The sequence below is a fragment of the Psammomys obesus genome, unplaced genomic scaffold (genome assembly GCF_907164565.1).
Source record: "Psammomys obesus unplaced genomic scaffold, mPsaObe1.curated_primary_1811, whole genome shotgun sequence".
Lineage (NCBI taxonomy): Eukaryota > Metazoa > Chordata > Mammalia > Rodentia > Muridae > Psammomys > Psammomys obesus.
This window is the reverse complement of record NW_026587556.1, coordinates 8,148,040-8,163,349: the sequence shown is the minus strand read 5'-3', so window position 1 is coordinate 8,163,349 and position 15,310 is coordinate 8,148,040. Positions and strand designations below refer to the sequence as shown.

Below are 15,310 nucleotides of genomic sequence, written 5' to 3'. Positions count from 1 at the left end.
CTGATTCATTTTGGCTCACTGAAGTAAATATATGCTTAATTGCTCATGCATGGTGCCAACTTAGGTTCTAAACTACATTTTATAATAACTGTTCGCAGCTCTAAGCCTGCCTGGGTTGGTGACATGTGGGTTTTTATTATAATATTGATTTTAGATGTCAGCACTACACAATGGGAACCGCAACTCAGAGTGTCTTCCAGCCATAGCTCAAATGTCAAACATCTATGAATGGTACTTCATAGCCCTCTGTGATAGGCTACAGCAAATGTTTGGGATTTTGCCTGAGGTTTTAAATGCACTTGGCTTGCTGATTTTAATTGGAAACAAAGAAGTCAATTTTGTCCTGTGCTTTGAAATGTTTTCACTCAGTTAATCTTACTCACAGTGTTTCTTCTATCAGAAGCCCCTTCATTACATATGTGTTAATAACCATCTTTTCTGACCTTAGGGAGTCTACTCCTCCTTCTAAATGGCGCTCATTGACTACATGTGAAACTTGACTATAGCTATTCTTCACTCTCCAATGGTCTTTTCCCTGAGATACCCATGGTTTTTCCTTAATTATTTCTCATGCTGCACAATTTTCCAACCCTCTGACTGGGTTGATAATTTTGTCAATGTAGCTTAAGAGTAAAGGACAAAAGGCAAAAAAGAGACTGATGAAGCCCCTGCACATGACACATGTAAAACCTTAACATGCATTTGCCTTCAGAGTAGCATGAAGGAGCCCTTAATTCTGTTATCCGTAATTCCTAGACATGCTGTAACTGGATGATAGGCTTTGGGTGAAAATTCAACAATATACCTCAAGAAAGAAACTCCATAGGTAAACGTTCTACTGAGTTTACATCATGTTGACTTCAAATGAACTGAGTAACAAGTATAATCAATTATGACTTTGTTTCAAGCCTGTAATTCTGTGCATGCTTGCTTTGTAACTGTATACTTTTAGGAAACATAGACAATAAAATAACTGCCTCTGGGTAATATTGCATCCCATTTTTTCCTTCTGAAATTCAGGTGCCTTTCAGTGGTCTACTTATCTAGTCAATCCCAACCTTACTCAGTCACGTCACACTATGAAAATACAACAGAGTAAGACAAGTTGCAAGCTGATTTAAGTTTTCAAGAAGGAGAACACTGCTTTCTTTATCTTCTTTTGTCTTTTGGATCCTGATTTTATAAAGATTAAGTTATCATGCAATAGAGGTAATATTAGAAGATGGGAGAAACAGAAACCTGGTTTCTGGTTTCTTTTCTGGATACACTGATTCAAACCACAAATCAGCTCTCTTGTGGAAAACAGAAATTAATTGAAAGGCTCCTACATAAGCAGCAAGCGCAACGACTTGTGTTGGTTGGAAGATACTCAACAAGTGTGCAATGACTTGAGTAGTTCCATTAGCTGGCACAGCCCAGAGCATATGGCTGCTATGACCTGACTCCCAGCTTTTACCCTGATAGAGATTTTTAGATCCTGTATCTGACAGTGAACTTTTACATGGGATTCCTAGGCTGCCTCAGTCTTGAGACAGTTCTGTGACACTACTCAACACACCAACTTGCCGGTGAGATGCTGGATGACACATGAATCTATCACAGAATTAGTCACCATCGCCGTCTCTCTGAACTTAGAGAAAGCAAGTCTTTTTAAGAGTCCGGACCCTTCTCCTTCAGAAATAAAATTTCGACAAGTTTGTAGTGGTTGCACTTTTAGAGAGACTGCCTGTGGAGTTGGCTTTGGTCTCAGCACTAATGAGGCCAAGCTCTCTTTAAATACTCGGAGATTGTGAAGAGTGGATGGATTTGGTGGCGGATAAGACTGAAAAATACATGCAGTATTGAAGTCTGATGGGAAGCTTTACAAGTTTTATTTTGAATACCAATTTTAAATGTCTGTAAGTTCATTAAGTTGTATAGATGTTGGGTCTGGTTAATTTGGAGGTGTAGTATTCTTAGTTGCAAGTGTGTTTTTTTTTAATAATAAAGTTTATTTTAAGAAGAACAGGAAGTGAGCTGTACTACAGGAAGACTTACAGGTTCTCAAAATCCAACTGGGATGGCTTATGAGCATTGGACCAAGAGGGGACCATCAAGATGAGCACATCAGAAACCTACAGGCACAATGTCTTGCCTACAGAATCCAATGACAGAGGGGACCAAAGAAAGTCCCTAGAACCGAGGATGACAGAAATAGAGCAGGCACATTGTTGTCAGCTGTATAGTTCCCAGCCTGCCGGAAGGCAGCACCACTGATTTCTTCCCCAGTTCTCTGGCCCTCTACCTTACCAAGAGGTGCTGTGTTTATTAATAAAACATCTGTTTCTGTCGCTATCCACATGTCTAATGCCTTATTCTGAAACACAAGAACCCCGTAAATTCCAGTTGCCTTCTAGACTCCAACATCTGCTGACAGTCAAGCAACTATTCTATCTAAGGTGCAGACACCAGCACAGAAGAAGCTCAGAGAAAGTGAAAACACAGGGGGGAAAATCGCTGGTGCTTAAGTTAACATTGGGAACCCATCATTCAGATGTGTTTCTTTGGAGAGATTCACTGCCCAGCAGTCCAGGAAGCCCAGCATGTTCTTCCCACATTGGTCAGGACTCCTTGTTCATACCGTGTAGGAGCAGAGAAGCCACTCCTTGTTCTGAGTGCTGACTTGGTGATGTTGCTTCATTTCACGGTATGGCATGGCCAGTGCCTTCTTTACAGAACACTTTCTGATACTTATTCATGACCACAGGGAAAGCCAGGTGTCAGTGTATTCGTGCAAGGACATGGCTCAGATGCCCACCAGTGCTGGTGCATAGTCTCCTCACCCTGCTAGGAGTCCAACATACTCTGACTTCACCTTGAGCTCAGAAGCAAAAGAGCTAATGCTGCATATTGCATAGAGACGTCTATTCAAACCCGTCTCACCTCCACTGCTGGTTCCAAATCTACAAAATTCAACCACTCACTACTTTATTTACTCCACAGGGGAGTTAAGAACGAAATCCATTATTTTAAACATAATGCTTCTGCATCCTGATGCAAATGCACCTAAAGGGCTCATATTTCAATTTTATTTTGAAAATTTTAAGGACAGCAAAAATGCCCAGGGGCAATGTGACCACTTGTATAGCTAACACTAAATAGTGAAATATCAGATTTCTCCTCACATTTACAGTTGGGTTTCTCCATTTCCTGTGACTATCATTTATTCTAATGAAAATCATTCCACATATTCAAACTATAGTTTGAACATAATGAATTTCGATTTTTGGTACATTTGATTTCTGATTTTGTATCTACAGGCTTGAAAAGACTTTGGTAAAGACAGAAACATTGACCTGTTCACTGAAAGGGGCACTTTGATTTCTGTACCTGATTCTATTTCACGATAATGGATTAGGATAAAAAACCCATGCGTAAGTGAATGAAGAGTTACAAATGTCTTTCATTTCAGCTTGAGAACTTTTAATTCTCCTCTCTTGTTCTGGTTTCAATAACTATACGAGACCATTCAATTCTTTCCTTCACACACAGAGAATGAAATACCTTTATGTCAGGAAATTGGCCGAGGTAGGTGTCCAGTGTCAGCAAGGACCCATCCACGAGTTTTTGATGGAAGTCTTCCCACAGCACATCACATTTCTGAAAGCGAAATTGACAGTGGCTTCATGATCTCAGACACATTTCACTAAACTTCTAAAATATATAAAACCATAGAACTTAGTCAGCAATATTTCCTAGAATATGAGGCAATAACCATATGAACTAATTAGAATGCAATCAAACTTTAAGGCAATATGGCCAGTGTTCCAGTTAACAATACTTAAAAGCTAAGATTTTGGCTTATTTAAAGTACATCTCTGATTCCAAGACACTAAATGAAGAAGCTTTAAGAGGTTCCTAAATCCCAGTAGACAGGCATTGAAGCTAAAAGATTAAGAAGAATCCCTATGAGAAATCTAGCTTATCTGCAGCAACTGATGAAATGAGAGTCAACCCAAACAGAAACAAACAGCAAAACATGGCTTAAACATCATTACAGAAAAATTTCTGGTATTTGTCAGTTCACCATGTCATACCTGTAATTAATTAATTACAGTTTATTCACTTTGTATCCCGGTTGTAGCCCCCTCCCTCATCTCCTCCTAGTCCCATCCACCCTCCCTCTTCTCCTCCTATTGATACCCTTTCCCTAGTTCCCTGATAGGGGAAGACCTCCTCTGTTTCTATCTCACCCTACCTATTAGGTCTCAGGAGGGCTTGCTACATCATCTTCCTCTGTGGCCTGACAAGGCTGCAACCATCAGGGGGTCACAAAGGGCTGGTCATCGACTTCATGTCAGAGACAGCTCCTGACCCCCTTAGTAGGGAACCCACTTGGAAGCTGAGCAGCCTATGGGCTTCCTCTGAGCGGGGGTTCTACGTACACTCCATGCACGGTCCTTGGTTGGACTATCAGTCTCTGCAGGACCCCCTGGGCCTAGGCTTTTTGGCTCTGTTGGTCACCTTGTGGAGGTCCTGTCCCCTCCAGGTCTTTCTATCTCCTTCTTCCATAAGGTTTCTTGCACTCTGCCCAAAATTTGGCTATGTGTCTCAGTATCTCCTTCAATACTCTGGTGGGTAGAGTCTTTCAGAGGTCCCCTGTGGAAGGCTCCTGTCCTGTTCCTTGTCTTCTCCTACTACCGATGTCTATCCTATTTGCCCTTCTGAGTGAGGTTTCAGCCTCTTCCCGAGGGTCTTCCTCATAGTTTAGCTTCTTTAGGACTATAAATTTTAGAATGTTTATCATGTATTATATGGCTAATATCCACTTATAAATGAGTATATACCATATATTTCTTTCTGGTTCTGGGCCACCTCACTCAGGATGATCTTTTCTAGTTCCATACATTTACCTGCAAATTTCATGATTTCTTTGTTTTTAATTGCTGAGTAACATTCCATCATGAAAATGTACCACACTTTCTGTATCCATTCCTCGGTTGAGGGACATCTAGGATGTGTCCAGATTCTGGCTATTACAAATAAAGTTGCTATGAACATAGTCCTTATTGAATGTTTTTTTTTTTGCACTTCAAAAACTAACCCTTTATTACAATGCCCAATTTAAGAATCTTATGCAAATAAAATAACTTAAATCTACCAAGGAAAAAAGGCTTATTATCGTTATGAGTAGACACAAAGAACATTTAATAATCAGCTGCACTATTATCCAATGGATGATGTTTGCATGGGAACTGAGGGTCCAAAGTGTCATGGAATCCACTGGGAATAAGGTAATTTAGCAGCCATTTTATAAAAGAGTCAGTGTCAATAGTAGCATTGCCATAGACAAAATGGAATCATGTACTGTTCTAAACATAAGAACACATCTTTTTATTACTCTTCAAATTTTCTTGTTTGTGATGACTTTTGAGACTAGATTATTAGTCAGAAACATACAAAGCAAACATTTAATATTTAATAAACATTTAACAACATGCTCTTGAAATATGATGTTTTCCTACCAGGAAAATGTAAGATGATTTAAAAAAAAAAAAAACACTTGATAATTACATTAAAAAATGCTTTGTGGGAACAGTTTTGCCAAATCCACATCCTGAAAGATTTTGGAAGATGGAATATGTCTAACAAAAGCCTCCCTCATAGATAAACCCACTTTCATTTCCGTTCCAAAGAGACTATGAAGAGCAACACTGGGGTGTCAGCACTGCCATGCAGCAGCCGAATGTCACCGTGAACCCCGTTCCCAAAGCTGCAGAAGTGCGCAGCTCTTGAGTTAACCTTCCCCTGGGCCTTGGCTGCATCATCGAACTCAGATATTCTGTTTCTAGCTGAGCTGTATTGACTCACCTGAAGTGACGACATGACAAACAACTGTTCCTCATTTCAACAAAGCGCTTGGAGGGTAGAAAATATCTGCCTAGAAGTTCCCACACAGCAGTGACCAGGACTTGTCCTGAGCACCGATGATGACAGGACCTGAACACAAAGGCTTCCAATGTGTTTTCATTGGTCCCATCTTGTACATGGGAATGAATACCAAGAGGATAAAAGAACTGCCTGATGTTACATGGCCAGTCTTGCTGTCTGTTCCACACCACAGAGTAGTGACACTCTTTTGCTCACTTCCTGCAGGCCAAGTGACCCAGAGCTACAGTCTTCAATTCAGGGGTGAGAATATTTCTAAGGCTGCCATGCAGGTCAGTTAAGTTTAGTGAATGGACTAACTGCACGATAGAGGGATGGGTGATCTTGTAAGTTTTTACTTTTGCATTCCAAGATGGTTGATTAAAAGGAAGATGGGAATATAAGGGTGAAATGGCTACATAATCAAGCCTATGAAAAGGCTCTACCACTAATACTACTTATGAGCTATGGTATGTAACAGAAAAGAACTATTGTTATTTTGAAGAAAGCAGTCTTTAACCCAAGCTTTCTCAGATGCTTTTGGAATCACTTTCCCTTCACACTGAAAGTTGGAGGTAGCTTAGGCAATAGATCTTCAGGCTGTTTTCTGAATATCCAGTCTTGCTTTATGATTAATATCCTAAAGTGGGGAAGCAGAAGATGGGATGGACAGTGGAGGTGTTCTAGAAGCCAGCCCAGGACTCCCAGCAGCTGCCACCCAGCTCTTACCTCACCAACCATCTTTACATCTTCCCGTCCGTACCAGTCTGGCTCGTAGACTTCATGCAGTGACTCAGTGAGCTTCATTGACGCCTCCTGCATGCCTGGCATTGGAGAAAAACAGTTCCTGTTACATGGCAAGGGAGAGGCTTTGCTCTCTCCTCCCCTGCTTTGCAAGGTGACAAAAACAAAACAAAAACCAAAAACTAAATGTGAAGGCACACCTACATCTTTCATTGAGAGAGTTTAAGTCTTAGGTTTGTTCTCATAATACACATTTTCAGTTACTTCACCAGGTCTCAGTAAAGTTCAACACTGTTATATTCTAAGAACTGCAATAACAACGTTCTGTAGTCAGTTGTTAAAGGGAAGCTGACAGTAAATATCTAGAACACTGAAATAGTAGAGAAAGCTGCAAAATGCTAAAAGCAGAATTAATCCTGAGTCACAGTATAAAATTAAAGTGCTTTTGAAGCAGGCAGGAAAAGTATAAATAGGACTTCAGTATATGTCAGCTGAAAGTGGTTAAATGATTTAAGCTGTGAAGTTGTTGAAAGTGGTTACAATTCCAAAGGAGCTTTTTGTTTTAAAATGACATGTAAATGTACTTTCTCAATATCTCTCAAGACTATAAATATAGTTTTGAATAAAACTTTTTAGAAAGCTTTGGCTTTATGAACCTAAGGGTCTAAATTTTCTTTACTCATTGTTGGGTTGCAAACATGCACTTACTAATAATGGTCATGATGTGAAGTTTCTCTGAGCAGCAGGGGTATAAATCAGCTCTCGGGCTTTGCAGTCACCACCCTCTTACCTCATCTCGGCATGGCCAGACCCAGCAAAGCATGGAGGAAAAGATGCAATTGCTGGGTCTGCATGGAGGTGGCTCATGAGTGACACCAGAACAATAGGCAAACAGTAGCTGGCAGGCCCAACCTGGCCACATTGGTGTCTAAGATTTTGTCACCTTTATTGGGGGTTGATAAAGGAAAGGAGAGAAACTTTAACGCAGTGAAGCAAAGATTGAAATAATTTGTAATTTGAAAACAGCCACATAATTGTTGGACAGTAGTCAGTTCTGGGCTCAGCAAGGAGTCTAAAAAGACAAAATAAAAGTGGTCTGAGATGATGCAATATATTCTAGAACAGTGAAGGGGGGCAGCACATACTTTGACATGTAACCTTATGTTTTCTGTATCTCCCTGACAATTGTACATAGATAATGGTCCTTGCACCCTTGAAGTTGTGTGTGCCTTGAAGCCATCTGAGGCGAGAATGCCTACAGTGAGGAGTGCACTCCTGAGCATGGCTGAGGATGTCCTTGACAATGAGGTGTGAAGCCAATGTGGCTGAAGAGACTTGCATGAACATGCCAGAGTGAAGGCAAAGAGAGCAAGGACAGAAGCCTCTGTGGAATCAGATGAAGCACAGGCATGCAGGTATAGACAAGACAAAGGTAATGCAGAACCCCTGTATTCAAGCAGGAAAAGACATATTCTCTCACAACTGAGATGACGGCTACATCATCCCATATGCTATATTCACTCCGACCCAGGGACATGCAATCTTGTACCAAGAAATATACTTCTCCTTTTTGTGACAAACACTAATTACACAACAAACACAGGTTGCTGTATTTCTATAATCCAGATGACAAAGGCTTCTGGTATTTTCTTTAGATCTCTGTCTGAGTGTGACAAAAATGATAAATAGCTAAGGAAACAGGTTCTGGACAAGTTGAGGGATGGAACTGTTAGTCAAATGACTTTTGTGGTGCAAAACGAAACTGATCTAAAAAAAATGAAATTGTGTAAGACTTTACTCATTGATGGCAAAAACACAATGTTACAATGCACATAGGCCTGATTCGACCGGATGTGCCAAAGTGGGTTGGTATGGGGGGGCTCCCCTTTCTGAGGAGAAAAGGATGGGAGAAAGAGGATAGGGGGGTGGGAATAAGAGGAAAGAAGGGAGGGGGTACGTTAATGTAAAGTGAATAAATAAATATAATTAATAAACACACATAATGTTACAGTCATGTTTCTATTAGACCAAACGGACTGTCCATCGTTGGGTGTATATGCAGAGGATTTGGAAAGAAGACATTTCAACATAGAAATGGATTCCAAGAAGTTGACTCCATAGGAAGCAGGTGGCTTGAGGTCCAAGTGAACAAGAGCCAGCTTTCCTTTTAAGGTGTGCAAAAACTTCTAGGGAGCTTCAACAGCTGGGAATTATTTCCATTTGAATGTGTTTCCCAAAGTTTATGTTTTAGAAACTTTTAAAAATTATTTATTCACTTCACATCCTGATTGGAGCCCCCTCCATCCTCTCCTCAAGGTCCCACATCCTCTCTTTCTCATCTTCCCTCCCCTACTCCTCCGAAATGGGAACCCCCTCCCCCAACCCATCCCAGCACATCATGCTGCATCAGGACTGAGTGCAGCATCTGCCGCTGTGGCCTGGCAATGCAGCCCCACCAGGGGAGAGTGATCAAAAAGCACAGAGACCATGTCAAGGACAGACCCTGGTGCCCTTCCTAGCAGACCCACATGAAGACTGGATGTGCAGGGATAAAAATAGAGTAGAGATTGAAGGAATGTCAACCAATGGCTGGCCCAACCTGAGATTCACCCCATGGGAGAAAGCCAACCCAAAGATATTCTGCTCTGCCTGTGGATGTGAGACTAGCATAACTGTCCTCACAGAGGCTCCATCCAGTAGTGGATTGAAACAGATTCTGAGACTCACAGCCAAACACTGGACAGAGTGCAGGGAATCTTGTTTTAGAAACTAAATATCCAGTACACCAGTGTTGGGAAGTGAGGTCTTCAAGCAGAGACCTTCAGGAGGCTCTGTCCTCAAAAAGTGGATTAATGTTGCTACTGAGCAAATAGGCTCATTATGAAGAGGGTGGGGCCTTCTAAAGAATGAGCTTGTCACTTCTCTCTTGCGCTTGCCCAGGGAATGCTTCTGCTGTGCTACGGTGCAGCATGGAAGCTTTCCAGATAGGAGATTTTGATCTTGAACTTCTCAGACAACAGATGAACCAATTCAGTGTCTATTCCTTATAAATTACACAAAAGAACAAAACCAAACTAAAACAAAGAACTTACTCTGATGGCAGAATATTACATAAAAGAACAAGGAGCTAAAACCCAGTTTTCTTAGAAAGTTATCTGTTAACCTTAGAGCAGAGTTCATGCTGAACTCTGACATTCATGATATTTTATAAGATTAGTAATTTTTAACATTGTATAGCAACTACAGAGTACCACATATAGAAGGAATATTCAATTCCTATTGGATAGGAGACTATTTTTAACATTGTATTGCAACTAGAGAATACCATATATAGGAGGATTATTCGGATCTTATTGGATAAGAGCCTCTATTGAAAATGTTGGGCTTTCTCCAAGGCATTTAGTAAAATAGATTTCCATTTGAGGCCAACTTCATGAACTTGTTTTAGTCCTCTAAGACGGATGGTAGATACAGCATTCCAATATGAGTATTCTTTGCTTGCGTACCCTCGGGGCATATGTTTGAGCCTAAAATAATATAGCTTATATAGAACAGTAAGCTACCACTGCAATAAACCTGGAGAATTTTGCCTCTTAAATCACATTACATGGTGTAACAGTGCTCTCTTCAACATCCACAGACTACCTAACAGAAACCCCAGTCCCTGGCAGAGAAAACTCCCTTCCTGTTATTGATCAGGGGTGTTCAGGACTCCTAAAACAATGTAGGCTACTGCCATTACCATTGCTTGCCTCCCAGAACTTGAAGGTAAAATGTTATTTCTGAAGACAACACCACACATTTCAGACATGGGGCTTGGAGGAATTAAGCTAGAACTGACCTGGGGGCCTCCTTCCTCTCTGAGGACTAACTAGCTCTCACAGTATTAGAAGTATCATGCAAGCAGCCAAGGAGAAAAGCAATCGATAGTCTTTCCCAAATATAAAGCGTATAAAACCCAGCAATGACAAGCATGAGAACACATCCCCAAATGAACAACAGTAGCACTTTTGCCTTAAGAGCTACCAACTGCTGTCTAATTAGATTTAAGGCTGTTCAATGGGAGGAAATTCATACTTGGCCTATTCATCCTATAAGCCTAGCAAACCACCAATGGGTGAAAGAGTAATGGACCTAGAGGATGGATAACCTACTACTGCCAATTTTCTAAATCAATATGGTTTCTAACTATATTCTAAAAACTTTATCCTCGTACTCAAAGTGTAGATTTTTATCCCTCATCAAAGAAGCTTATTTTATGCAGTAAGCAAAGGCTCCTACAGAGCCCCACAGAGGGCCAAAATGCAGAGAATAAGTGGTCGCAGAGAAACAAACTCCACTTGGCACATCTACAACACAACTTCTATAGCTAAGGTTCGGAGACTCTCACAGGAGAGGGGACAAGAAGGGTGAAAGAGCCAGGGATAGGGTACTACTTTCAAGATAGCGTTTGTGAATGCATCTGGTGGCTCAATGCTTCTCCGAAAATTGCCTCAGCTACCAGGATCCACTGGGCTGAAACCAGTTCTTTTGTGCCGCTCCTAAAACGCTGCTATGATGCTGTGTGCATTGCAGTTACTATCAATTAGCCAAAATTCTCAGTGAAAACAGACATCGACCTCAAATGAAATGTCTTCCAAAAGGTCAGTTATGATCTACATAATGCATATGTATACCCTGTGTCCCAACCCGAAATGTGTTCCAGGAAACATGGTTTATTCTTTTTTTTTTAATTTTATTTTTTTCTTATCAGTTACATTTTATCAACTCTATATCCCAGCCGTGTCCCGCTCCCTCATTCCCTCCCAGTCCCTCCCTCCCTCCCTCATCTCCACTGTGCCCCTTGCGAAGTCCACTGATAGGGGGGACCTCCTCCCCATTCATCTGATCCTGTTTTATCAGGTATCTTCAGGACTGGCTGCAAAGCTCTCCTCTGTGGCCTAACAGGACTGCTCCTCCCTTGGGGAGTGGGGAGGCCAAAGAGCCAGTCATTGAGTTCCTGTTAGAAATAGTCCTTGTTCCCCGCACTTTGGGAAACCAATTGGTTACTGAGCTACCACAGGCTACATCTGAGCGGAGGTTCTAGGTTATATCCATACATGGTCCTTGGTTGAATGTCAGTCTCAGAAAAAACCCTGTGCCCAGATATATTTGGTCCTTGTGGAGCTCCTATCTGAGAGAGAAGCGACTGGGATGTCCTGCCTGCCCCACAGCAGTTCTGCAGAACACACTGAGAAGCTCATGAGGCATCTGTGTAAACATTCATCCTAACTGTCTTTGGCCAAAGTAACTTCAACACAAGACACTGTTCATGGACTGTAACTAGCTAATACCATCCAATCAGCAGAAACCAAGGAGAGCGAGCTCATACCATCCTTCCTCCTTCAGAAATGTGTGGCCTCCGTAAGCAACTGGCAGGTGCTGCTTTCATGCACTGCCCAGTTTCTCATTGGAACTGGAGCCTCCCTCAAGGGGGCTGCTTTTCTATACCATATTAAAGAAAAGAATTATGCCAGTCTTTTTATGCAACATTCTCCACACTAATGCAGTAAAAGAGACCAATTTATATAGAACTATATAGAAGAAAATCTTACCAGTTCAACAAGTACGTCCATGCAAATATCAGCTAATACAGAGAAAATATATGACTTGAAATAATATGACTTCCTGGGTCCATATTTTAAATCAATAATTGTAATAAAAATAATAATATATCTCTAGAGGAATTTATATTTTCTGATAAAATTATTACAAATAGTACTTGAAGTTAATTTTGAAGCACTTAATGATTAAAGTCATGGCATTATTTGCTAGAAAATGAAAAATAAGTGAGTATATATCATGAGTGTATTTCTGGTTCTGGGTTTCCTCACTCAGGATGATCTTTACTAGTTGCATCCATTTGCCTGCAAATTTCATAATTTTCTTCTTTTTAATAGCTGAGTAGTATTCCATTATGTAAATGTACCACAATTTCTGTAACCATTCTTTGGTTTAGGGACATCTTGGTTGTTTCCAGATTCTGGCTATTACAAATAAAGCTGCTATGGATATACTTGAGCAAATGTCCTTGTTGTATGGTGGAGCATCTTTCAGGTATATGCCCAGGAGTGGTATAGCTGGGTCTTGAGGTAGGGCTATTCCCATTTTTTTCTGAGAAAGCATCAGATTGATTTCCAATGTGGTTGTACAAGTTTGTACTCCCAATAGCAGTGGAGGAGGGTTCCCTATTCTCCACATCCTCTCCAGCATGTGTGTCAGTAAGCAGATAATAGCCATATAACATAAGATAAACATACTATCTACAGACTTGAAGAAGGTAAACAACAAGAAGAACACTAAGGATGATGCATAATTCTCATTCAGAAGGCAAACAGGATAGACACCAGAAGTGGCAGAAGAGAGGAAACAGGATGGGAGCCTACCATAGATGTCCTCTGAAAGACTTCACCCAACAGGGGATCAAAGCAGATGCAGAGACTCACAGCTAATCTTTGGGCAGAACGCAGGGAATCTTATAGAAAGGTGGTGAGTGAAATAGAAAGAACTGGAAGCACAGTTCCACAAGGAAAGCAACAAAGCAGGGAGGCCTGCAGAGACTGATGCATCAACCAAAGACCATACTTGAAGAGGACATAGACCTCTTTGCTCAGATGTAGCCCATAGGCAACTCAATCTCCATGTGGGGTTCCTAGTAATGAAGCAGGGACTGTCTCTGACATGGACTCTGTTGTCAGCTCTTTGATCACTTCCCCCTGGCTGCCAGCCCACATAAGAAGATTCAGGAATATGAGTCTCTGGGAAGTTCCCTGTGTTCAAATTTTCTTGTTCTGTTGCTCTCCTTGTGGAGTTCCTGTCCTCTCCAGCCCTTACTACTTCCCACTTCTTACATAGAATTCCATTCACTCTGCCTGTCAGTTGGCCATCAGGCTCAGCATCTGCTTTGACAGTCTGCACAGCAGAGGCTTTCAGAGGCCCTCTGTGGCAGGTTCTGAGGTTGTTTCCTGTTTTCTTCTTCTGGCTTTCAGAGGCCCTCTGTAGCAGGTTCCTAGGTTGTTTCCTGTTTTCTTTTTCTTCTGATGTCCATCCTCTGCCTTTCAGGATGGGGATTGAGCATTTTTAGTTAGGGTCCTCTCTTTTGCTTAGTTTGTTTAGATGTTTAGATTCGTGGAGAAAACCTAGAACCCTGACAATGCAGCCACTTTTGATGAGAACTGATACACTAAGATCAGAAAGAAGGAGAGGAGGACCTCCCCTATAAGTGGACTTGGGGAGGAGCATGCATGCAGAAAGGGGGGGAGGGTGGGACCGGGAGGGGAGGGGGGAGGGGCTTATGGGGGGATACAAAATGAATAAAGTGTAATTAATAAAAGTAAAAAAAAAGAATAGGGATAACTATTAAAATCTTAACATTAAAATGTTGCAAAATCTAAAGAACTTGGGGGAAACGCTAAGAACATATCTCATATGCCATGGCTCCCAGCATATTTTAATTCTCAAGTTACTAAAGCAATTAAACAACAGCACAGCTCAGTCCTACTGTAAACTACAACTCATACTCATGTTCTATAAAAGTCCTGAAAGCAAGTATGTCAAGCTCAGCAACCAGCCATCGGCAAACCTCTTTGAAGATGAGTGTAGATATTTTTAAATAAACTGATTTGTGATCACAAAAAAAAAGAAGATTCAGGAAGTCCTAAGGAGACTTGATAAGCTATGGTCAGATAGTTGGGGAGGAGGATTCCCCTTTCAGTGGACTAGGGAAACAGTATAGGGGGGAAGAAGGAGGGAGGGTGGGACTGGGAGGCTACAATCATGATATAAAGTGAATAAATTGTAAAAAATAAAATAAAATAATTTGAAAAGAAAAGAAAATGTAAACGTACAATAGAGTTAAAGGCATTTGTCATGTAACTGTTTGGAAGATTGTGAACAAGTAAGAGGCCTGAAATGCTTAGCACAGAGTCAGTAAACACAAAATACTCTTTAATAAGTAAGAGTAGGAGAGCCAGAGAGATGGGTCAGCTGGAAAAACCCTGTCACCAACCTAATGACCTGAGGTTGATCTCTGGAACCCACATGATGGAGAGAACCAACTGCAGTATGTTTTCACCTGATTTACTCTCTCTCTCTCTCTCTCTCTCTCTGTTTCACACACACACACACACACACACACACACAGAGAGAGAGAGAGAGAGAGAGAGAGACACACACACACACACACACACACAAATAAATGTAAGTAAAGATTTTACATAGATGCGCTAAAAATCAATGAAATTGATATTCATCATTCGTCAGGAAGTTTGAGGCCATGTCAGAAAGGAGATAAAACCAAAGGTTTGGGAACACAAAAAGACAGGGTACCATATATGTGGTCTAGTCTACTACACATGATATTTGGACCAGTTAAACTTAGGTGTTTCTTTTATGTCATTGATATATATATATACATATATATATATGGCTGGGCAAATGGCTTAGTGAAGAGCAAATACTATTCTTACAGAGAAGCAAAGTTTGGTTCCCAGAACCCAGTACACACTTTGGGTGACTCACAACCATCTACATGTAACTCCAGCTTCAAATGGCTGTGGAGCCTCTGGCCTCCTGGAGCACCAACACTCATACACACACTTCCACAAAGGAGCATAGGGAA

At 41.1% G+C, this 15,310-nt stretch overlaps 1 protein-coding gene across 4 annotated transcripts in view; it reads right to left on the bottom strand.

The window, feature by feature from the left end:
- Positions 1 to 15,310, bottom strand: part of Amph (amphiphysin) — a 200,798-nt gene that overhangs the window by 70,807 nt on the left and 114,681 nt on the right. For all 4 annotated transcript variants that reach the window (XM_055603943.1, XM_055603944.1, XM_055603946.1 and 1 more), the window contains exons 4-5: positions 6,637 to 6,731; positions 3,544 to 3,639 (exon numbers count right to left, since the gene is read on the bottom strand). In XM_055603943.1, the coding sequence (XP_055459918.1) occupies positions 3,544 to 3,639; positions 6,637 to 6,731 (191 nt within the window). The remainder of the gene's footprint in view (positions 1 to 3,543; positions 3,640 to 6,636; positions 6,732 to 15,310) is intronic.